The 23,931-nt window shown below is 47.5% G+C and overlaps 3 protein-coding genes across 7 annotated transcripts; all 3 read right to left on the reverse strand.

Moving 5' to 3' along the window:
• Window positions 1–1,046: 1,046 nt before the first annotated feature.
• On the reverse strand, window positions 1,047–7,468 carry LOC147191181 (germ cell-specific gene 1-like protein). The gene is made up of 8 exons (XM_086136108.1): window positions 6,894–7,468; window positions 5,885–6,028; window positions 5,064–5,476; window positions 4,110–4,304; window positions 3,880–3,939; window positions 3,639–3,797; window positions 1,891–2,002; window positions 1,047–1,793 (listed from the first exon to the last, which is right to left on the reverse strand). The coding sequence occupies exons 3-8, from the start codon at window positions 5,257–5,259 to the stop codon at window positions 1,322–1,324; spliced, it is 1,194 nt and encodes a 397-aa protein (XP_085992234.1). The 5' UTR covers window positions 5,260–5,476; window positions 5,885–6,028; window positions 6,894–7,468; the 3' UTR covers window positions 1,047–1,321.
• Window positions 7,469–7,556: 88 nt separating this feature from the next.
• LOC147191182 (uncharacterized) lies at window positions 7,557–14,782 on the reverse strand. 5 transcript variants are annotated; one of them, XM_086136100.1, is made up of 10 exons: window positions 14,734–14,782; window positions 14,036–14,117; window positions 13,503–13,597; window positions 13,275–13,430; window positions 13,000–13,128; window positions 12,601–12,721; window positions 12,344–12,519; window positions 10,652–11,936; window positions 10,317–10,418; window positions 7,557–7,940 (listed from the first exon to the last, which is right to left on the reverse strand). In XM_086136100.1, exons 3-10 carry the CDS (start codon window positions 13,569–13,571, stop codon window positions 7,897–7,899), a joined length of 2,082 nt encoding a protein of 693 aa, XP_085992226.1. In that variant the 5' UTR covers window positions 13,572–13,597; window positions 14,036–14,117; window positions 14,734–14,782; the 3' UTR covers window positions 7,557–7,896. The 5 variants fall into 5 exon arrangements, with proteins under 5 accessions (XP_085992226.1, XP_085992225.1, XP_085992229.1 ...); XM_086136099.1 differs by having other exon boundaries at window positions 14,667–14,761; XM_086136103.1 differs by having other exon boundaries at window positions 7,557–9,136; window positions 14,667–14,761.
• Window positions 14,783–17,282: 2,500 nt separating this feature from the next.
• Window positions 17,283–23,754, reverse strand: LOC147191183 (serine/threonine-protein kinase SBK2-like). Its single transcript, XM_086136615.1, has 5 exons — window positions 23,482–23,754; window positions 21,259–21,403; window positions 20,980–21,182; window positions 19,837–19,998; window positions 17,283–19,762 (listed from the first exon to the last, which is right to left on the reverse strand). Exons 1-5 carry the CDS (start codon window positions 23,485–23,487, stop codon window positions 19,163–19,165), a joined length of 1,116 nt encoding a protein of 371 aa, XP_085992741.1. The 5' UTR covers window positions 23,488–23,754; the 3' UTR covers window positions 17,283–19,162.
• Between the last annotated feature and the right edge of the window lie 177 nt (window positions 23,755–23,931).

Here is a 23,931-nt window from a genome sequence, read left to right on the forward strand (position 1 = left end):
AGCGACATCTAGTAGCTCCCTGGAGCTTGATAAAAAATGTTTGAAGATGGAAAAAGAATTTGACAGTAGGCTAATATAGCTCAAATAGATATAGATACATGTTGCAGCCCCAAAAAAGGAGAGCTGTGGTGTTGGTTTTTTAAAACGTACACTTTATTTATGCTTTTAACAGTCTCGACAAACACAGACACGTCTGCGCCCGATTCCGTGCCTTCTCTCTTCTCGTTCGACTCGAGAGGCGTTCAAAGACAGCCTCCGAAAAACGGAAATTCATGATCACTTCACTGACACTAAGAAAAGCGAAAATAATGCACCAAAACAAAAAAATCAAGCGAGGAAATACAAAATAAACTCTATGGGGGCGTTTGTGAACACACAACAAAGGAATGAATAAACAATTCTGAGACAGTCCAGTCTCCTACATACATACAGCATGTGTTTCCTTCATTGTAACTTTTATAGAAGGCTTTTATTTTTTTGCGGCTCCAGACAGATTTGTTTTTTGGGTTTTTTTTTTGTCCTATATGGCTCATTCAACATTTTGGGTTGGCGACCCCTGGCTTAGTGTAACTCTATTCTATAGTCTAGTACGCGTTCTCCGTTACATCACCTGCATGACATAAAAGAACAGCCTTCAGTTCGGAAGCCACAAAACGATGCAGAGTGGAGTGGAAAAACAGCTACTTGTCACCGCTAGTCCTTTCTCACGTCTCGTTTTTGGCCGCTGCGTATCGCTTCCCAACGTGGTCAAGCAAGATCGGCCGATTAACCTTGCTCGCCTTTCCCCTTGTACTCATTGTCAGCGGACTTAAGTCCCGCACGCTCATCGACGAAGACTTCCCCAGCAACGGTTTGCGCGAGACCCTCCTCCTTAAACATGCAAATGTCACTGACAAGTACAAAGAAGACAAACGGGCACTCACCGGAGAGAGAAATCGTACCTCCTACGGCCGCGTTGACGAGCAGCAATCCCGAGTGTCTTCTCTTCTAGATCGCGAAGACGACGCCATCATATGATGCCAAATAAACACCAAGGAGACCATTGCTGTGGGAGTGAGGAATCAACTTGGTTTACTCAACACACACTTTAAATGTCTTGTCATCTCGGGTACGAGGCAGTTGATTAAAAAAAAAAACAACACGTTTCGAAGCAGCCACACTTCGTCACCTCCCCACCGAACTGAGCCCAAGTTCCAAATGAATTCTTTCACCACAACGCTAACGTACAGTCCTGAAGAACATTCACGTCAAGTGTTTCTTGCGACTCGCTTTGCCCCACATTCGGTTCCTGTCCGGACCAGCAGGCATCAGCAAAGCGGCGCTAGCAGAGCGAGCCGTCCCCGTCCTGGTGCAGATAGTCCATCTGGTCCAGCTCCCTTTCGCAGTCTTCGCATACGCCCACGCCGCATCCCTCCATCACCAGCACGCTGCCCGGAGGGTTGGCCGAACACCCCCCGGACCCCATCACGCCCACGGCCCCCATCCCCGCCACTCCCATCCCCACGAGCGCCCCGCCGGCCCTGCAGGCCAGCGGTCCCACGGCGGGGCCCGCCCCCCGTGGCCACAGGGGGTCCATGAGCGCTCCCTGCTGGCCCAGCTGGATCAGCTGGTTGACGGAGTAGACTCCCCCTCCGGCCCGGACTACTTCCTCATAGGAGGGGGCGCGGGCGGCGGCGCGAACCTCCTCCAGGCGCAGCCGGGCGCGGTGCTTCATCTCGATGATGGTTTTGGTGTAGGAATTGAGCGTGGCCACGGCGGCCGCCATGCAGCAGCTGAACGACAGCCAGGCCAGGCTGGTGGGAGGTGGGTGGGGGGGGGGGGGGGGGGTGTAGAGAGGGGATCGTCAGCACTTTATGAATTCTGATGATGGTGATGCATGTGTGGACATACGCAAAGGACCAGCCGTAGTCCCACGTCTGCGGCCTCCAGTCTTTGGGCCCGATGCTGACGGTCATCTGGAAGACGGTGGTGTACATCATATGCGCCACCATGCCCATCATGCCTGCACGCCAGAGGTTGGAGGGCGAGGGAGGGGGAAAAAGTCACACTTTGGGAGAAAGTCACCTCTCTCGTTGCCTTCATCCAAGCTTTCTCACACTCAATAATGCCAGACGCGTTTGACAATGTTCACACAGCATTGCCAGAAGGAAAGTTCAAAGGATACGTTTAACATTAGCAGCAAATTGGTCCACTTTTGCAATTTGAGCCGCGTTTGATACCAGGTTTGAGTCCAGTTTTGACCAAAATAGGTGGCACTCTGGTATCGATTTCAAGTTATAACCGTACAATGAGGCCGTTTTACTGACAGCAGCCATCTCGTTACCTCTGTCGTCCTAGATGTATAATTTTCCCGCGGGACGTACAGTTCGAAATAATGTGCATTTCTGGGACACAAGGAAATTTCTCAGTCAAAACAAACAAAAAAAAAACCTACAGTAGATCTTTTTTTCCAGGAACGATCGCAGTTTGACAATCGCCGCCATTGTTGTTTTGATCTCGCGTGACGAGATTTCTGTTCTCGCGAGGCAAGATTGGCGAGATCGGCAGACGATTGACAAGTTATACAACGTTAAAACAAGCATTGCGAAAGTTTCTTGCGGAGATATCACAGAGAAAGCAGCTCAAGTTGGATAGTTTTTTGCGATAAGCTGACTTTGAGAAAGCCTTGCATCATTGGAAGCAGAGTAAAGAGAGGAGAATTGATGAACTCAAAGACTGAACCATGGGATGAAATAAGAACCTATTTCTCAGCAAATCTAGTATGCCTGAATTATTTAAATTTTTGCAGCATTTGTTGATAAGAAATAAACCTATTATCAATGTATATTGTTGTTGTTTGTGTTATTATCCTATGCAAATGAATAAGTAGACCATTTTCGAAACTTGGGACTCTCTAAATCAGGGGTGTCAAACTCATTTCACATTGTGGGCCACATACGGACTCGGTAGATGTCAAGTGGGCCGAATCATTAACATTATACCACACTGTGCTATGAATCAGCAAAATATCATCTCTTTCCTTTGTTTTGGTCTCAAGAAGCATTGATTGGCGCTTTCATATCATTTGTTGCGTTGGGTCCATCTCGGTGACAGACTGAGACTGCTGTTTTCTTCCCCGATCAAAACAATGTTGTCTTCTACTGTGATCAAATCCACGAATTGCAGTTTATTTAAAATATTCATTCTCTTTAATGCATTTGTTTTCACTTTTAAATGATCCCGTGGGCCGGATCGAATCTCCTTGGGAGCCGGTTCTGGCCCGCGGGCCGTATGTTTGACACCTCTGCTGTAAATGCATAATGGGACTCATACTTTTCTGATCAGCAAGTCCCTGGGACTCGCAGGGCTCAAACTGTAAAATTATCACTGTGACAGTCATGAGACCGGAATCAGAATGCTGGCATTCTACTCTTCATCATCTCATGTCACAATGTCAAATTATTTAATGACCGTTTTATGCGAACACAACAATTAAGGTGCCAGTAGAGGTGATGCCTCAAAAAATGTACTGATAAGAACAGCAGCTTGGTGGCTATCGTCCAGCTGCATCCAGTTCAGTGGCGTGGCTCGGTGAATGAAGTGGGTGCCGGTGGAGACGAACGCAAAATGTGGAGGCGGGTGTGTTCGTTGGGGCCCACCTGACAACACGGTGCACATGGCGGCGAAGGCGTTGATCTTGAGAGCGTTCATCTCCCTCTTGGCGCACAAGCAGATGGCCTCCAGCCACATGAGCAGGAAGCCCATGGCCAGCAGACCGATGTACATGAATTCACTGATGACCGACAGCCACAGGACACCTGCGGGCAAAGACGCACGCGACCGTAAACACGGTGGCGGGGAACCAGGTGAGGTGCTGCGAGGCAGGACGTCGCCACTGACCTTGAGTCTCTCCTGGCGTCAGCTCGATGAAGCTGCGACACTTTTCCTCCTGGTCCTCACCTGGAACAATAACGTGCATCAAAATAGGTCCATCCATTTTTTTTTTTTAAATCGTGAATTGAATTTACTTCAACTCCCCGGCGACCCGGCTAACCTTCATGCATGCAGGAGTACCTAGAGACACGGATGAGAGTCTCGACGACAGAGTTGTTTGCCGCCACGCCGCTCACCTTCGTTGTGCTTCTCGCAGGACAGCCAGAATCCAGTATGGAAGTAGCGCAGCATGTACTTGTCCTCGCCCGTCTCCCAGATGTAGTGGACGGCGTTGGCCAGCTGCTTCCTCCTGAGGATTGCCAGCTGCTCCCTCTGCAGCGGCGTCAGCGTCACGTTGGACGGTGGGTTCCTGGGGTCCGGCGTCGGGGCCTCTGGGTGAGGGAGGGGAGGCAACACTTAACAAAGTTAAGGTCCGTGATGTTCCAAGAACCCCAAATACTCCAAAGGGGCCTACATTCATTTCTGAGCAAAGGTTGGTTCTCAAAGGGACACATTCTCTGGATAGGTACGATTCTTTAAAATCAACTAGAATTTACTGAATGAGGGCAACAGTAAAAATCGCCTATATTTTAATAAACCAATTTGAAGGGACTGGTGATCACGTAGGCACTCGGTGGGCCAGATTACAGAATGGGCCGAGGTTTTTCCAAGCCTGGTCGGAGCCTAGACATCTCATGCTCACAAGTAGCCACCTAGTATTGTAACGTAAAGGTTTAAAGAAGGTTTGAGTGCTGGTTGGTTTCCTCGCCCTTCATCTAGAAACTCTTAATCCCATCACTCCTAAGGTGGGGAACGCTGCAGATGTGGACTGCACACATGTGGAACATTGTATAGCACATGCTTGGGAAAACAGATAAGCCTGACACAATCCGCAAGAGTTGGGGGATTAGCAACAAAGCTTTCAGGGATTATGGGAATCCGTGCCAGTCCACTGTTCGATAAAACAACTTTGGTATATGCCAAAGCAGCACTTATTTGCATCTTTCGCTCCAAAGGCAGGCGTTCCAAAGCTTCTCAAGGCACACAACTTGTTTTGTACAAAACAAACCCCTGGGTCAAGCAGAGCTCAGCAGCGGATCGGTCCATTTTGAGGCAAATTGGGGTATTTTCGATCTAAGTGGCATTCGGACCTGTGGTGTAGGGCTGGCTGTTGTTCTGGCCGCAGTTCTTCATCTTGACGGGCGACAGGCAGAGTGGCTTGACCACCTTGTGGGTCCCCTCGCACCAGTACGACGTGCAGAAGGCCGACACGGACAAGCTGAGGGCTAGCGAGGTCAACGCCAACGACAGCAGGGACCGCTGCTGGCGGGACATCTTTTCCAACATGGCCGACGGCGCCACTCCCTATTCCCGGCCGGGGCCGAGGCTCAGAGATGCGGCGGCATGGCGGGCGCAGCGAGAGAGGCCAGAGACAGCAAATCCAGAGAAGGAGATTCGGGAAATTGAGAACGAGTGGATGGCAGATCCGGATATGCGAACGTCACATTCCCACACGTCACCGACTCGCTGGAGGAAGGTTCAGGCTACATGGCTGTTTCACAACCTTTATCAAGACAAAGCACACATTTCCCGTGAAGAAGAGCTCACCAAAAAGTCTCAAAAAGGTTACAGTAAACCACCTTCAACTGTTGGTTTGTGGTCCCGCTTGCCCATGGATTATTTTGAGTACAATTGATTTTGTTCTGCCTCGCGTTGATTTGCCGTGTAATCCACCTTCGACAGGGTGGAACACTATATGGTTTGACACTGAATTTGAAAGCAGGATGAGAAGAATTTCAGCTCATTCTAGTTTTTGATGACGATTATTGGACATCAAATCCTCTTCAATCCTGCTTTTTATGCCGACAGTAAACGACATCTGAATTCCCCTTGTAGAATGCACATCATAGGCCGTCATTATTGATGTGGCCTCTGAGATGACAGGATTTGTTTAACTGCTCGGATGGCTCACCTGATGAATGGGACCGGCTGCTCTGTACTTGCTTGGTCAAGTCAAAAAGTCGCCCCTGGGATTCTAATCCGCCTTAATCTCAACGGCTCGTCTGGATCGGATTCCGGTACTGTTTTTCTTTGTCTTGGTCTGGACCACCTCAATCTGATGAGCCCATGAAACACACATGGTTAGCAAAGCTAGTCTAGCACAAAACAGAATCACAATTGCAATGCCACATAGATGCCTGGACTGCTGAAACACAGCATGAAATGATGGAACAATGGCATAAAATGTGACAATACGATCTTAATTTCTGAGGCATAGAAACATTTTGAAATGCTGAAATATCACAAACAGTATGCTGGAAGATGAGACAAAATCCTGAAACACAGCATAACATACAAAAACATCATGATATAGAATGCTGAAACTCATGAAATGCTGAAATTGAGGGCATAGAATGTGATTCCTATCGCAAACATCGCTAGCTAGTTACCAGCTAGCATCGATGAATAAAAACAACAGCACAGTTCGACAAGCAATGGACTGGTTGCCATCCAATGTCAGGGCATAAAGTGTACATACACAACGAGCAATAAAATGGCACGGAATGCCAAAACATGACCTGTGATGCTTCAACAACAAAAACATAGAATTCTGAAACATGGAGTGAAATGTTGAAACAGCCAAGTGGAACACTGCAACGTGATATGGAATGATGCCCTTGAAACATGAACATGAAATGCTGAAATATGACAGGATAAACTGAAATGCATGGAATGCGCAAACAGAATGCTAAAATATGACTGACCGTTGAAACAACAATATGGAATGCTGAAACATGACAGAGCTTTCAAACAATATGGAATACTGAAACACGACATGGAAAACAGTTAAAACGGTGACAGGATGAAATAATGCAACATGTTCACGCTCTTCACAAACATGACACAAAAGACTTAAACATGAGATGGAATACTGAAACATGTCATGATACATTTTCTTCAAAATGCGTTGTATCACTCACCAGCACGAGGATCTTTTTTTCCATCACTGCCGTCCGTCCCAAGCGGTGTGGCAGGTCGCGCCACAAAGCCGGACGCTTTTCTTGGCGTAATCCTCGCAAGTCATCATCACGAGTCATCCCAAGTCCATCTGTTGCCACGCTCTACTTGGAGCGCGCCCACTCACACGTCAACTCGGACCTCCGCTCCGATAGCGCCCGATCAAGTCAGCAGCCGAGACAAGATCAACGGCCGCGAGCTGGCGTCCAATCTTCAACCCCGCCGCCACCACAAACAATGTCCAAGGGGACACCAAAAGTCATCATGTCCAACAGGGACAGCGAGTGCCCTTACTCTACGTACGCGAGCTGAATCATGACACGGAACGCTGGAAGACGATGTCAAATGTTGAAACGACACATGAGGAAACGTGGCAGGAAATGCTGAATCCGCATAGAATCCTGATGGCTCAAATGACGGCAGAGAATGCTGAAAGATGACACGGATTCGTGAAATACGGCAAGGATCTGAAGATATGATGGAATGCTGAAACATGGCATGAAACATGGAAACATGACATGAAATGCTGAGACATGACACGGAATCCTGAAAGACCACATGACGCTGAAACAGGGGTTGCTTTACAACCCCCCCCCCCAAAAAAAAAGAAAGAATAACAATTCTGACACTTTTGATTACTTGATTTATCATTTTTTCTCTTCTTTTTTTTTTTCAAGAACAATCTGAAGTTTGCCGAACTGATGAATTTTCACTCAATGAATAAATAGTTACTTGTGATTATCATCATTATTGATAATATCCAACATAATCAGGTCACTATTTACATCACAATAATAAATACATCTTAATGTACATCACACGCACAGAAATGTTTGTCAATACTTCATCTGCCATCAAGTCAAAGAAAAATAAGTTACAAACACCCAAGCAAACATTTCGATGCCATTACTGGATAGAAATAAGAATATATGCAATTACTCATCTCATTTTTTTTCTGCCCATACGTCACATCTTTGTCTCCCTCTCGTGGTCACAGATAGAAACGTCTTCTAATGGGAGAAAACAATTCAAATATAAATAGACATACGTATATAAATAAATACATCCCGTAAACGTTAATTCATACAACACGCGCGCGCACGCGCACACGTACACTGCAAAAACATGTTTTCATCTGAAATTGATGAAAAGCAGATGATTTGATTTGGCAGTTCTTTTGTGAGTCTTCTACGATTAACGTTCATTTGTGTTGGTATTGATCGGGTCGGAATTTATTTCACTTCATGATTGCTACTCGGTGCCTTGGGACGACGTCTCACACACACGCGCGCACGCGCACACAGAGCAAGGAGTTGACAAAGTGAAAGGATTAAAATAAATAAATATAATAAATTAAAGACACGGCTGGTTACTGAGATGATTTATCATGAAATCCTGTTCCATGTCATTGCCCATTGTCAACATAATCATCATCTGACCTGTCACCAAGGGCGGGCCATAGGAGACCGCCCACCCCGACGGATCTGCTGATGGGTCTGATCATCATCATCGCGGTCAACAACACCGACAACCTGAACTTTTCATTTTTGCTCCGCGGTCACGTGAATAAATATTCAAGCTATAAATAGCTAAATAATTTTTGTTGTATTTACACTTGATTTGAAGGTTCGTTTTGCATTATATCAGCACACACACACACACACACACAAGTACAGTGTGTGTGCATGGGGTATCACATGTCACTGTACGTATGGGGGGTATCACATCAACGCAGTCCGATCATGCCATCATCAAGTGGACAATCTCCCCAAGCAGGGAGGGGTGAAGAGTTAGCGTAATGCTATTGCTAACAGCTCATCAACACACGCAACAACTACACTATACTACATGCACGCACACACACACACACAAACTACAAAAACACAGGGGGGGAGGAGCCAAACAAATTAACTACTGATGAATACTCATGAGTTGCAGCGCCTCCGCCGCCCCTGCCTGTCACATGACCGTAACTATGGAACCTGGAAACCATGACAACACTCGTCAAGTAGTGTGTGTGTGTGTGTGTGTGTGTGGGGGGGGTATTCTTGTTCCTGGGGGAGGGGGGCAATGAGAGGGCATATTGGGCATGATGGGCAGGGTGCGCAGTTTTTTGGCGGGCTGAGTTCTGAAGCCCCGCCCACTCGCCGCCGAGCCCGAAAAGCAACGCCTTCTCTGGCTGAGTTGATATTCTAAAAGGAATTTTCTTGAGGCACCAACAAAGACAGCAAAGAAAGAAATTCAGTATTAATCATCAATAACCACAACACTGGCCAACAACAACAATAACAAAAATGTCAAAAGTGCCAACGATATTTGGAATAGTTTCTGGGTAAGTTGGGGCTGCAGAGTCTGTAAACCAGTGGTCCCCAACCCTAGGTCTGCGGACCGGTATCGGTCCGTCAGTCATTTGGTACCGGGTTGCATAGAAAGAATAAATAACTGACATTAATTCCGTTTTATTTATTTCGGAATCTGAAAGATGTTTTATTTTGAAAAAATACCCAATTCTCGGTTACATGTCACTCTTGACACACGTCAAGGCGTGCTTCTCGGTCACGTGATCGGTTAGGCTAAAACGAAACGCAGGAGCTCTCAAAACGAGTTAAAAAAAAACTGCTGCTGGAGATCGCAAATGACGGCGGCGTTAAAAGTACGTTCGAGGTAACTCTTCCAGTGTTCTGGATTAAAGTTATGGCTGAATACCCTGAGATGTCCACAACGACGGCGACCAAAACAAAATTACGAGGTAGACTGGACATAAGCCAGACACTTCAGGTGTCATTGTCTCCCATTACCCAGAGATGTGACCGCCTGGTTGCAGAAAATCAAGCTCAGGGCTCCCACTGATTCAGCATTGTGGTGAGTCATATTTTTCACACACTTTGAATTTGCGCTGTATCTTATTTTGAAGGCACGTTTAATCGTTACCATAGCGGCCAGATAGGACGTTCCTTGTGTCATGATTCGTGTTTATTTTTATGTTTGGAAAATACCACAGTTTTCATGCAGGTAACATCAGATTATTTTGTTGTATTTATCCGCCACACCTTAGAGGACGGCCCGTGAAAATATTGTCTGGCATTAAACCGGTCCATGGGGCAAAAAAAGGTTGGGGACCGCTGCTGTAAACGACATCTGTTTCTTTGAATTGACTGGAGTGATTGATAAACAGAGTTACATTTGAGAAACATCTCCATTTTCTTTTCCCATGGAAAACTGGGTATTCTGGGAAAAGGAAAGATACTTGCCCTGGTATCCTGAATTTAGTGAAGTTCAAATGGGTTGAGAAAAGTGGAAGGTGCGAACAGGCGAAAACGGGAACGGGTCTCTTCAGCATTCACATGATTGTTATCATCATCGTGAGAGCAATACTAATGCATTACCTGCGCCTGCTCTTCTTTTGGAGTCTCCAAAGGGGTCGCTGGTTGGGGAGGGAGCTTTCGGAGCCTCCCACGCATCTTTCGCAACAGCACAACCCTCACAACCTATTAATTGACAAAAGTCAATTATTTCATATATATTATATTTTCAGATATAAAATATATGACCGCAATTATATTCATACAGCCTTTAAATGACAAATCTTATATACATTTTTATTTTATGTACATGCACAGAGAGATAATGTACTGCAACGCTTCAAAAAAGGTCTTTTTGCTTCATAAATTGCTGACTTTTTTTTTTAATGTTATCTAGTAAGAAACCTGTGTTGTCTTACCTGGCGTCCCCCAGGGATCACTTCGGGCTTTGGAGGTGTCCCCAAAGGGATCGCAATCATCAACAGGCGAAGACGCGCCACTGCCTCCCCATGGATCCGAGCCAGCAGGGGGCGCCAAGTCGGAGGCAGCTCCCCAGCCGTCACCTCCGCTTCGGGACGAGCTCAGCGGAAGCGCGGCGAAGGGATCGGACGACCTGCCTTCTTCTTCTTTGGGTGGCGTCAGGGGGGCGGAAAAGGGGTCCTTTTCAGACGAAGTGGCAAAAGGGTCATCCTTAGGAGGCGTTGTTGCTTCAGCGGCTACACTGGCTGCAGAGGAAGGGCCGTCTTGTGGGGTGTTGAAGGGGTCGTCTTTTGGGGATGTAGTGGGGCCAGTCGGTGGACTTTCTTCACGGCAAGTTGAGACTTGAGGGGCTGCGAATGGGTCATCTTTTGGGGCGCTGAAGAAGGGATCGTCTTTTGGGGTGCCAAATGGGTCATCCTTGGGGCTGTTGAGCTTGTCGTTTTTGGGGGCGTTGAACGGATCATTTTTCGGGGTGTCAAATGGGTCGTCCTTAGGAGTATTAAATGGGTCCTCTTTCGGGGCGTTGAAGGGGTCATTTTTTTGAGCAGTGAAGGGGTCATTTTTAGGTGCGTTGAAGGGGTCGTCTTTCGGGGCGGTGAACGGGTCATCTTTGGGGGGGTTGAAAGGGTCATCTTTGGGGGCGTTGAAGGGGTCGTCTTTGGGGGGGGTGAACGGGTCGTCTTTGGGGGTGTTGAAAGGGTCCTCTTTGGGGGCATTGAAGGGGTCATTTTTGGCTGCAATGAAGGGGTCATTTTTAGGTGCATTAAAGGGGTCATCTTTGGGGGTGTTGAAAGGGTCCTCTTTGGGGGCACTGAAGGGGTCATCTTTAGGTGTGTTGAAGGGGTCCTTATTGGAAGAGGTGAAGGGATCCTCTTGGTTTTTGGGCTGACCTTCAAAGGATTCTGCGCGTTGCGGGGCGCCATTTTGTGCCACAAAAGGGTCTTGTGGACCTGATTGTGCTTTCAAAGGATGACAACGTGGGTCTGGCTTGTCAGAAACTTGAGCGCTGGCAGACTCTAAAGAACTGTCACCACTTGTAGCAGGTGCTGAATCTGACACGTCGGGTTTGGAGCATTCGCCCCAACGATCGGAATCCCCCCAGGGGTCAGGCTTGGCTTCTTCCTCTCCGGCCTCCTCCATCTTCTCACCGGACCAGGCCTGATCGGCAACAGCGCCTCCTTTTCCAGCATCTTCCCATTTCAGCTCGTCTTCGGACATTTGGGCCTGCGCAATGTAGCAAAATATTTTTTAGTTGAAAACAAGAAGCAACAATGATGCCGTTATTCAAAACGCTTTTGTATGTTTAACTGTCTCATATTTGATGTTCCTTATTCATATGCTGTACTTTGTTGAAAATGAACCTTCTCATGTTGTCTGTCTCTGGTAGGTACGAATTAAATATGTTTTGTTTTCTTTTCTTTTTTGTCTCTTTTTGAATTGTAGCAAAAGTGATCAGAATTATAGCTAAATGCACAGTCACAACCAAATTGGCAAGCAAAATGTATGTTACACATACTCTACGTACAGCACATTTGACAATAAAGTTGTATTCAATTCAATTTAAAAACATCGAATATTATCAAATGGACAAATTGGCCAGCCGGAATGAACAATGGCTTTGGCGTGCTCACCCGCCTTTCCGCCTCTTTTTTCTCCTGCTCCTGCTTGAGGCGTTCCTCCTTGCGGGCGGCGAAGGAAGCGGTGAGGTCGGCCACCGAGGGAATGTTGTCCAGCGACGGAAGCCCCGAGGTGCCGGGAACGTAGCACGGCTTGTAGTTGGGGTCCTTGACGGCGTCCGAGGACGAGGCTGTTGCCAGAGAGATGGGTTAGCTGCGAGGCGTCGGCGGAGGGAAATGGCGGCGCCGCGGCCCAGCGCTTCAACTGTTACCTGTGGAACCTTTGGATGTCTTCTCTCGGGTCTTGACAGCAAAGTCTCGCTCCTCCTTTAATTTGTCATCGTCCTCCATCAAGACCAGCACAACTTTGGCCTTTTCTCGAACATTTGTACCCTGGATACACATGTTCTCGTAAGCCGAGTGCTTCTCACTTATTTTCTGCTCCCACCCCCCCTCCCCAAAAGGAAGAACACAACATTTCATGCTCCCTCTCAACTCTCCGTCGTGACTATAAATACTATCATTTGTCTATGAAACTGGTACAAAAACACCACTGCAAAGTTAAGCCTAGATGAGCCGTCTTAGGGTCTTTAGTCAGATGTGGACGCTGCAAAGGAAGGGAGGAAGGAATAGGGAGACAGGGATGGATGAGGGAAGGAAGTGGCGTTCACCTGATCCTTGCCGTCTTTCTCCACAAATCGGTACTCGGTGAGGGCTTTGACGATGTAAATGTTGTCTTTCATCTTGAGGAGCACGCGGTCATCACCCGTCTTCAGCAAGTACTCTAGCAACGTCAGCGACTGACACACACACACACACACACACACACTACTTTCACTGCTACACAATTGACACCAAGGGAGTGGTGTGTGTGTGTGTGTGGGTGCGCGCGCGCGCTCTATATTGTTTTTTGTCGCATGCGAGTCAACAACTTTGTCATGGTCACCTTGTGGATGTGCCGCCAGTTCCTGTCATCCTTGAGCCGCTTCCACAGCATGGTCATGATCTCGTTGCAGGCCACCACGTTGTAGGTCAGGTCAGAGATGTCGGCCATCTGAGAGCTGGACGGGCCCCACGGGTCATTGGACGTGGCTTCTCGAACCTGCGCCACAGGCCATGTCAGCCCAACGTCCTCCTACGTCTTGCACAACATTCTCGGACAAGAGTGACCTACCTTGACCTCAGCCTCAGAGTAGTTCTGGACCAGGTTCTTCAGCTGTCTGCGCAGCATGGAGGACGTCATGGTGACGAGTGGGGCACGGCAGGTCACTTATTATAGAGAGAAGAAGAATGAGAACCTTTTGAAATGACCTGAATTTCTGCATAACTTAGTCATGAGGTGTGATCGTCAACACAACCGCTCCAAGGGAGAGGAGCAAAAGTGCTTCTCTTTTCAATTATGCTACGCAAGATGGGTTTCTGCTTGTTTTATGTTTAGTTTGACAGTAACCCTCAAATGAGCCTCCCCCCCCCCAAAAAAAAAACCCACACACAAAAAAAAAACGACAGCTTGAAGGCTCTTTTTACAAGAACCTTATGAATTCTGTCTCTCAAACGAGTTGAGACAGCTGCCACCAAGCAGTGCTTTATCTTGGGTTTAGGCTTGTAAACTCTTTAATGAGGTCACCTGCATCTTAAGGCATCTCTGCAACTGCTTGCTTGCAGACTCTTTTGTCTACTGTTATGACTTTTGACGTGAATACAAACCTGTGAGTATCAGAGGCGAATTACGCGAATGTAGTGAGTGAAGCTAATGGCTCATGGTGCTGTCCTCTTCTGCTCCTCAATGCTGCAAAAGTAAGTCAAGACAGACCTCAATGTTCAGGCAGATAAAGAATAAGCAAGCAGTCAGATTTACGTTGTCATCGAAGGACATTTTGAATGAAACCAGTGAAGTTGTTAGAACGTGAGAGGAAATTCCACGAACGTTCGAACCCAGAATCAGGCTCGGAGCTGCGAGGCACAAGCACTAACCATTAAAGCAATGAAGTTTCGACGTATTCTCGAATATTCGTCCTCCTGTTCGGCAAGTCCCCTTCGCTAGCCAAGCTTAGTCAGGGCTGGCCGTCGGCGTCTCGAGGCTCGCGGAAGTCAACGTAGACTAAATGCGGAAATTTCGGCGACGAAATCAAGCCTTTCAGGCACATAAACGGCCGCGAATGTCTCGTTTTGACGATTTGATTATTTGGAGTACATTGGAGAGCGACAGGAGCCAATATGGCGGCGACCGAGCGAGCCGAGCTGTCACAGTAGCCACAATTATGTGGCAATAACAAACATTTGCACTCCCCAAGACAACCAAAAATACTTGTGTAATATTCTTTTAACAAAGACTCACGTATCCCAGCTGTCGGACGCGGGCAAACTGCGGCGTAAATGTGGCAAAATATAAGGGAAGTCCTCACCGTGACAACATCCGAGGAACCTCTTGTTCTTGGTCGTCTTGGACTTGAATGGCGGCCCAAGGCGGTTTAGCGTCACCTATTGACCGGAGTAAGCCTCGCAACCAAAAGACGCTTGGAAAAGGGAAAAAGGGAGAAATTGAATCTTTTCTTCACGTCAGTCTTTTGAATAAAACGTGGTTTTTTAAACTATTGTCCACTTTTATTTCTCGAGCCTGTGTACAAACCACTGGTGCACAGGCAGCCAACTGTGACCAGAATGGTCAGGAAATGGTCCACGGAAGCTGAAGATGCTGTGCGGGACTGCTTCGACACGACCAGGTGGGAACTCTTCAGCGAGGTTCACGGGGAGGACATTGATGCACTCACTGACACCATCACAGACTACATAAACTTCTGTGAGGAGAACACCGTACCCACCAGAACTGTGCGGTGTTTTTCCAACAGCAAACCATGGATTAATCCCGACATAAAGGCCCTCCTGAAGGAGAAGAAGAGAGCTTTTATGTCGAGAGACAGAGAGGAGCTGAAGGCCGTGCAGATTCGGCTGAGAAGAAAGATCAGGGAGGGGAAGAAGATATACAGGATGAAATTGGAGGACCAGTTGCAGGCCAACAATGTCGCTGGTGTCTGGAGGGGCCTGAAAACCATCTCAGGCCATGGCAGCCCAAAGACATTGACTGAGAAGGACAAGAACTGGGCAGATGGACTGAACCGTTTTTTCAACCGTTTCGACCAGTCGTCTGTCCCTTCCCCCAACCACCAACTGCAACCACTCTCACTGAGGACTTCTTCTCCTCCCCCTCCTCTTTCGACCAGCTCTCATCAACCCAGTCTGTCACCTGGTTCCTGCCTGTCCGTCACAACAGAGCAGGTGAGGAACCAACTGAGGAGGATGAATGTGAGGAAGGCAGCAGGTCCAGACAAGATCAGTTCCCGGCTCCTCAGGACCTGCTCTGACCAGCTGTGTGACATTGTCCAGCACATGTTCAACCTGAGCCTGAAGCTGGGCAGAACTCCACAGCTGTGGAAAACTTCGTGCCTGGTCCCAGTACCCAAGACCCCCCACCCTAAGGAGCTGAACAGCTACAGACCGGTGGCGTGACGTCTCACCTGATGAAGACGCTGGAGAGACTCGTCCTCGCTCACCTTCGACCGCTGGTGAGCCCGGCACTGGACCCGCTGCAGTTTGCCTATCAGCCTGGCATCGGCGTGGAAGACGCCATTATCTACCTGCTCCACTCAGTGCTGTCACACTTGGAGAAGGCTGGGAGCACTGTGAGAATCATGTTCTTTGATTTCTCCAGTGCCTTCAACACCATCCAGCCCAACTTGCTGGGAGGCAAACTGCAGAACGCCGGAGTGGACCACCATCTCACAGCATGGATCACGGACTACCTCACAAATCGGCCGCAGTACGTGAGGTTGCAGAGCTGTGAGTCGGACAGGCTTCTCTGCAGCACTGGAGCGCCGCAGGGGACTGTTCTGGCTCCATTCCTGTTCATCCTCTACACCTCGGACTTCAGACACGCCACTCCAACCTGCCACCTTCAGAAGTTCTCCGATGACTCTGCGATTGTTGGCCTCATTACAGAGGGGGACGATCGGGAGTACAGGGGAATGACGAAGGACTTTGTGGACTGGTGCCAGCAGAATCTCCTCCAGATCAACCCTAGGAAAACTAAGGAGTTGGTTGTGGATTTCTGCAGGAAACAGTCCTCACCGGCACCGATGAACATCCAGGGTATGGACATAGAGAGGGTGACCTCCTACAAGTACCTAGGTGTTCTTCTGAACAAAAAACTGGACTGGTCTACAAACACGGACAACCTGATTAGGAAAGGACAGAGCCGACTCTTCCTATTCAGGAAACTGAGGTCTTTTGGGGTTCAGGGGTCGCTCATTAAGACTTTCTATAACTCGGTGGTGGCCTCGGCCATCCATTATGGCATTGTCTGCTGGTCAGGTAGCATCTCAGCCCGGGACAGAAAGAGACTGGAGCGACTGGTCAGGAAGGCCAGTTCTGTCCTGGGTTGCTCCCTTGACACTCTGGAGGAGGTGGGCAACAGAAGGATGCTAACTAAGCTAAAAGCTATGATGGACAGTCCCTCCCACCCTCTCCAGCCCGCCCTGACAGCACTAGGTAGCTCCTTCAGCCAGAGACTGTTACACCCGCGCTGCAAGAAGGAGAGATACAGACGCTAGTTCCTACCAACTGCTGTCAGGCTGCTGAATAAAAAATAGCAACAATAATATTTAATATTGAATGATGTGGAAAACAACTGTAAATAGCACTGCGATTTATCCATTTTGTATTTATATTGCACTTAACTGGACGGTGTTTGTTTGTTTTTTCTTCTTCTTTCTGCCTACATTCTTGCTGCTGGAGGCTGTAAATTTCCCCAGTGTGGGACTAATAAAGGATATCTTATCTTATCTTATCTTAAGTTGGCCGTAGGTGTAAGGTGGGTGGCAAATTTGTCAGGGATAGGCAATTTCAATTATTTTTCAACAGTGCTACCGTGGGACAAATTACGGGCATGTGTCATTGCTTTTATTAAACCAATATACAACACAAAGTCTGAATATGTTTCATGCTCAATGCATGTACAGCCTTCAATAACAAATGGTTTGAACAATCAAAAAATAACCACAAAATGAGATAGCCCCCACCCCCCACTTTGAAAAACTGCTGAACTGAAAGCCAAAATGAAATGCAAGAACTCATTTGGTGCATGAATTCAAACTCATTAAACATTTGAGGCGGCCCGGTAGTCCAGTGGTTAGCACGTTGGCTTCACAGTGCAGAGGTACCGGGTTCGATTCCAGCTCCGGCCTCCCTGTGTGGAGTTTGCATGTTCTCCTCGGGCCTGCGTGGGTTTTCTCCGGGTCCTCCCACATTCCAAAAACATGCATGGCAGGCTGATTGAGCACTCTAAATTGTCCCTAGGTATGAGTGTGGGCGTGGATGGTTGTTCGTCTCTGTGTGCCCTGCGATTGGCTGGCAACCTATTCAGGGTGTCCCCCGCCTACTGCCCGTAGACAGCTGCGATAGGCTCCAGCATCCCCCGCAACCCTAGTGAGGATGAAGCGGTTTGGAAAATGAATGGATGGATAAACATTTGAATTCATTCAAGTACTGTTTTTCCGGCATATCATTTCAAATGTGTGTGACTGCCATCTAGTGGTGAATAGTGATATCACAATTTAAAACGGCACTGAAATTCTTTTTGCAAAGCCCCCAAATTCTTCAAAAAAAATTTTGGTAAACCCCAACACACAACTTTTTTCCTTTTTTTTCTTGTGAAAGGAGCTCAAAATTACCACCGTGGTAGAGTAAACTTGTTTACAACCCCCCAACCCCTCCCCACCCACACACACTCCAAATAAGTTTTATTTTTGGGAGGGGGGTGTGATTAATCAAGGGGCCATTCAGAGTGAGGTCTGCTAGTTGCCCATTCCTGATCTAAATATACACTATGTGTCTAGTCTACTTGTTCTCCACTGAGCATGCAACAGTTGAGCCCTCAGCTTTTGGTGGGTCGCTTTCCCACATTCTAACCTGTCTTCCACTAAACAGCAGAAGGATTGATGACATTAGGGCTGTCGGGCTGTGACAGCTCCACACCTTTCACTTTGTAGGTTTAATGCTCTACACCCCCACACCTTTCCAGTAAATTGTTTCAAATGTTTCACCTCTCACACTTTTCAGGCGTGCCGTGTTCTTGTCATGACGTCAAGAAGGTTTCCGATGCGTTTGCAGCAAAACAAAGTTGAGTCAATGCACTTGCTCGCCAAGAATGAAGCGGCAAAAGGTCGTGAGGTAAAAATAAACCCAGTTCGTTCATGGGTTCGGCGCAACGCAAGTGCAGCTGTGACCTCCCGCAAAGAGTGCCACTAGTCTGCATGCAAAAAGCTAGTGAAATACAAAACAGCCGCCTCAAACCAAGCTTGATCCACATGCGACATTTGCCAGTGATGGAAATGTAGCAAAGAAACGCTAAAGCCTTGGTGGAGGTCTACACTCTCTCGCTGATTTGAATGCAAGCATCTTGTTGGTGCTGCAGCTCATGCTAACAGTAAAACTGATGCCGAAGCTAACATCAACAACACGCGAGTCCCTTGTCCACTTGTCTTCCTCGGCTTCATTTTTCCTTCAACTCCTCTTCCTGGACTCTTCTTCCGCTTGTTCACCAAGGCTAACATAAACCTTGGTGGAGGTCTACACACTCTCTCTGATTTGAATGCAAGCATCTTGTTGGTGCTAAAGCTCATGCTAACAGTAAAACTGATGCCGAAGCTAACATCAACAACACGCGAGCCCCTTGTCCACTTGTCTTTCTCGGCCTCCCTTCTCCATCAACTCCTCTTCCTGGACTCTTCTTCCGCTTGTTCGCTAAAGCTAACATAAATGGTATAAACAGTCCCTTGTTCACCTCTGTCCCCTGCTCTCATTCTCCTTGACGGCTCCTCTCCCTCGGCTCTTCTTTCTTTGCTCCTCCAGGCGTTCCTTTTCACGGGCGAGCATCCAGGGGCCCCCCAGGTAGCCCAGCGCGTCCTCGGGCCGCCCTCGGTCCCGCGGACCGGGGTCCAGCAGGAGGCGGAAGAAAGCTCGGGCTAACGGGGTGAAACGGGCGAACTGGGGCGGCACTGGAGGTCGCTCCTTGGCGCCGGCCATGCCCTGGTGCTGCTGCTCAGCCCACACGTCCAGTCGGTCCTCCGACGTTTTGGCCGCGCTGAACCATCGCAGATACTTGAGGTAGGCGGCGCAGTCGGAGGACGTTTGGGGCCAGGGGTGGGCGCCAGTCAGCGCGGCGTAGGCTAGGACGCCCAAGGCCCAACTGTCCACGCTGGGCTCCACCATGGCCCAGACCTGCGGCCGCCGCTTCTTTTTCCTCTCGTCTCTTGACTTCACCCACGGGTCGCCGGCATCACCGCCGCCGTCCCGGTTCCCTCGTGCCACCTCGGCTTCGGGGGTGCAGTAGGGCGAGCGGTACCACACCTCGGGGACTTTGGTTCCCCGGGCCTTCACCTGCAGGGGGTTGCGCACATGCCCGTGTCAGGAAAGAGCGCTGAGGAGTAAGCCGTTCTTGTCTGTGTACGCACCATCCCGAAGTCTCCCAGCTTGACCCAGCGGCAGGCGGCGTCACACAGGAAGACGTTCTCGGGTTTGACGTCTCTGTGGACGAAGCCCAGCGAGTGAAGGTGTGACAGGGCGCCGCACAGCTGCGACACCACCCGCTGGCACCCATCCTCCTCCAGACCAACCTGAGTAAGGCATCAAGTACAAGGACTTGCTTACTGCGCTTCAACACTTTTTTTTTTTTAAACCAGGTACATGTATTTAATTTTGTTGATGAAAACAGAGATACCTGTAACTTTGACTCCTTACTTTGTCAAAACAGGCTTCTTACGCACTCATCCGAAATGTTAAAATGTCCTTTTATTTTATGCTTGTGAAAGATGCTAAAAGCAAGCCCATAAACTGGAGATCCCGAGCAGTTCAATGCATTTCAGCATGATGCTGTCGCAGACATAGCAAAACGTTCACTATTCAGTAGCACAGTCAAAGGTTAAAAGTTTTTCTTCCAAAATGTTCGTTACATTGTGCATTACTTGTTCTTTTTGAGTCATTTTAGGGGGGCTGTTGTCTGAATAGATTTTCTTCTTTTTTTGTGACTATGTTTTTCTTTTCGTTTTTTTCCTGCAAATGAGAATCATTTTCCCGAAATTATTCAAAAACAGGAAACATATTCCCAAAAGCAAGAAACAAACTCACAGAAACTAAATCTGACAAACAGATTTTTTTAACAGACATTTACATTAATGATAAGTCATACCTCGGTTTTCGACCATAATCCGTTCCCGAAGGCTGTTCAAAAGCGATTTGTTTGAAATCCGAAACTACTTTATTAGCCCATGATTAGGGGCTAATACACAATGTAGAAAAAAAAGTCAGATTTGCGTAAATCACAACAAACACATCTGCTCACAATTAACGCCACGCGAGGAAGTGTCACTTCCTCGTGTAAGGAAGCCGAGAGGAGTCAAGTGGCGTCTTCGGGTTTGCTCAGTTTGGTCGAAAATCGGTTTTCAATCCGTAATTTTTCGGTCGAAATCTGATTTGGTCGACAACAGAGACGTTCGAAAACCGAGACTATTTTTCTTCAATCTAATAATGTCATGTTTTGGTTTTTTTTTGGAAAAAACAGCGGCCTCTCACATGCACGAGTGAATGCGCGTATTTGCCTCAGGTACAATGAAGTCGTAGAGGTCGCCGAAGAGTCCGGCCTGTTGGGCGAAGACGTAATGCGATGGCGTTGAGTAGGCGATGCCCAGAGCGCGGCTTAGAGACGGGTGCGTGCAGAACCTCAAAGACACGTTGTACTCGCGCAGAAACGTACACAGGCTGGTGCTCACGCGGGGGAAGAACTTCAGGGCCATCGGACTCCCTGCAACAGCCACACGACAGCCTCGTACCATCATTGCCTAACACATACGGATGCACGCACACCCGCTGCTTCTCACCGCTCTTGTTGTGCACCGCCAGCATGACCTTCCCGTACGAGCCTTCGCCCAACAGCTTGACCACCTGGAAGTGCTCTGACGTCTCCAACTTGATCAGCGACTGCGCCGTCAGGTGGCACATGTCATCCAGAAGCCGGGTGGCCGCCTACACACACTCGCACAAATGTGCACATCCACGGGAGAGTCAGAAAAGCGTTAGTAGGTGGTTGTTTGGTAACCACAATGCTGATCCCCTTGATGGCTTCACGACACTGTTGAGAGATGACCGTCAATACACGCACACACACGTCCGTTAAATCATTCACCGGTATTGACGGCGAAAGAAGGCTAGTTATAAGTTGCAGCTCCGAAATAAAGAGAGCTGTCGTTTTGTTTTGTTTTTTTAAAAACATACACTTTAGTAATTCGTTTAACACTCAAGAAAATACAGGCGTGTCTCTCTTGACTATGTGCCTGCTCTCATGTTCGGCTTGAGAGGCGTTCAAGGACCGCCTCCAAAAACGTAATTTAACGATAACTTCAATGACACGAAGAAAATCAAAAATAATCCACCAGAACAGAAAAACAAACCAGGGAATCACAAAATAAATTCTATGGCGGGGTTTGTGAACACACAACAAAGAAAGAAATAAACAATTCTAAGACAGTCCAGTCTCCTACATATGGGTCCTTTTTAACTCTTTCATGCACCCTGTAACCTGATCACATGATAAACTGTCCACTGTAGTAACCGCTGTCCCTGAAAGGGTGAACTCGGCTGGCATTGTTATTAGTGGAAACAAAGGCATCAAGTGGTCTACACTCTGGTCTCTAGTCAATCACTGGACTGGTCGCCAGCCAATTTAAGTACACATCTAGACAGAGAATGAACTTGCCAGCAGGCACTGTCAGCGCCAGGGCAAGGAAGGGCACAACGAGCCGATGGCCAAGTGAAATCATGTCAGGCGGTCTCGCTCGAATGAGCTCTTGAAAAGTAAAAATAAAATCTGCGGCCCGCTGATTGACATCAGTGCGGCGGCAACAATCCAGAGACCTCGAAACATGTCGAGCGGCCGTGTCAGCGACATCTCACTCATCCTCTTTCATGGTGATTTACGTTGTTTGTCAAGAGCTTTCTAGGACCCCAATGACGTGCATTGCTATTTATAACAAATGGAACAAATAACCCAAATGGACAAAGCCCCTGTGAACTTTGACCCTCGAGCCACTGAGAAGAGTTTGAAGTCCAACTTAAATGGCTAATTTTGTGAAATATTCAAATGCATGTGGATGGAACACTTCTCCTACTGTGCAGTTTGTCATGTACTCTGTGCAATAATCCATGTCATGTGCAATGCTACTACTCAGGCCACAATGCTATTATTTACCTTCTTGCATGACTAAATTTTGTAGTCATAATTTTATACTTTTTATATATATAGTTTTTTTTTCGACTATATATTTTTTCACAAATGTCAGCACCTGTGAAGAAGCTGCTCCAAAAAAAAAAGGATCAGACGTTATGTCTTTTGTCTCTAACTGGTTGTTTTTCCTCATGAGTGGCAAATAATTCAAAGTCAAATTAGAAGAACAAAATCGCATCAGAGTGGGCAGATTTTTTTTCCCCTGAAGTCAGTTTACTGATGTCAGGTCAGCCTGTCAGTTTCTGGTGACAAAACGATTTCTCTTTGAAAGAATTTGAACTAGATGAATTTTACAGGGCTTGCATGTGTACATTTGAAAAAGAATAGGAATATTTTCAAGGGAAGTGGCATGACTGGAAATGACTGTTTATCAAATTAATTGACTTCAATTTTGATAATTGTTTAGAGACGTGGTTTAAGTTTCGATTGTAAAATTGTTAACTATTGCTGAATCAAAATAAGACATTTTCTTTCTTCGGGGTGGGAAATTAAACCAATACATCAATACTTAAAAAAAAAAATTAATCAGTTAACACATCAAAATAATCGTTAGTTGCTGTTCCAACTTGCTTAACCCAAGGACTCATTTGACATGCTTGAGTTTTGCCAGTAACTCGAACTTTCAGACTTGAGACTTGCACACGTGAGTCAGCTGAACGCCTGCCTGCTAGTGTCAAAAAATTCCATTTATCTTGGCATGACATTTGTCTTGACGTGGCCACGCCTGATCAAATGTAACTCAAAATACTTGAACCTGTACATGTTACGCAAAGTTTTTTTTTTCTTGTGTTGGTGAGGGAATCAACTTCAGTCACATTACCGTCATTTTTGAGCTCCGGTCCAAACGCTGTCCCTTCAGCAGGTGCACCTACGGCCAGCGTGTCCGCTGTTATTGGACCACATCCGAGCCAACGGCGCCCTGAGAACCCACCAGCAGAACCGGGAAGTGCGAGTCAGTCAAGCGTCTTCGCAGCTCCTCACAAATGAGTGAGCAGCTGGATGCAGGCTACAACTAGCCAGCACGTTATGTCCTCTCACTCACGCAGGCGCACATGCACACACTTGGCTATAATAGCGTGTAATAGAAGCCGATTGGAGAATCAGTAGTACTGAGAGCTATGCTTCCGTTCAAAAGTTTTGAGGGGTATGGTGGGGGGGTCGGGTATTTAGAAACGTCTTACAAAAATAGTGGCACTGGTAACTGTTGAGATATCTGTGAACAATTGACACAAACATCAAAAAGGGAGAGGATCATAAAACATCAACGCCA

This window comes from Hippocampus guttulatus, chromosome 18 (genome assembly GCF_054856545.1).
Source record: "Hippocampus guttulatus isolate MCC_2025c chromosome 18, RoL_Hgut_1.0, whole genome shotgun sequence".
NCBI classification, from domain to species: domain Eukaryota; kingdom Metazoa; phylum Chordata; class Actinopteri; order Syngnathiformes; family Syngnathidae; genus Hippocampus; species Hippocampus guttulatus.

Coding starts and splice junctions, on each gene's coding strand:
- LOC147191181 (XM_086136108.1), bottom strand. CDS start 5,259: ATGTTGGAAAAGATGTCCCGCCAGCAGCGGTCCCTGCTGTCGTTGGCG. Junction 3,798..3,879: donor GACGCCAGGAGAGACTCAAG/GTCAGTGGCGAC, acceptor CTTTGCCCGCAG/GTGTCCTGTGGCTGTCGGTC. Junction 2,003..3,638: donor CATGTGCACCGTGTTGTCAG/GTGGGCCCCAAC, acceptor TCTGGCGTGCAG/GCATGATGGGCATGGTGGCG.
- LOC147191182 (XM_086136100.1), bottom strand. CDS start 13,571: ATGACGTCCTCCATGCTGCGCAGACAGCTGAAGAACCTGGTCCAGAAC. Junction 13,129..13,274: donor ACTGGCGGCACATCCACAAG/GTGACCATGACA, acceptor TGTGTGTGTCAG/TCGCTGACGTTGCTAGAGTA. Junction 11,937..12,343: donor AAAAAGAGGCGGAAAGGCGG/GTGAGCACGCCA, acceptor TACATTGCGCAG/GCCCAAATGTCCGAAGACGA.
- LOC147191183 (XM_086136615.1), bottom strand. Junction 19,999..20,979: donor ACGACTTCATTGTACCTGAG/GCAAATACGCGC, acceptor TGCCTTACTCAG/GTTGGTCTGGAGGAGGATGG. Junction 19,763..19,836: donor AGCTGGGAGACTTCGGGATG/GTGCGTACACAG, acceptor AACCCCCTGCAG/GTGAAGGCCCGGGGAACCAA.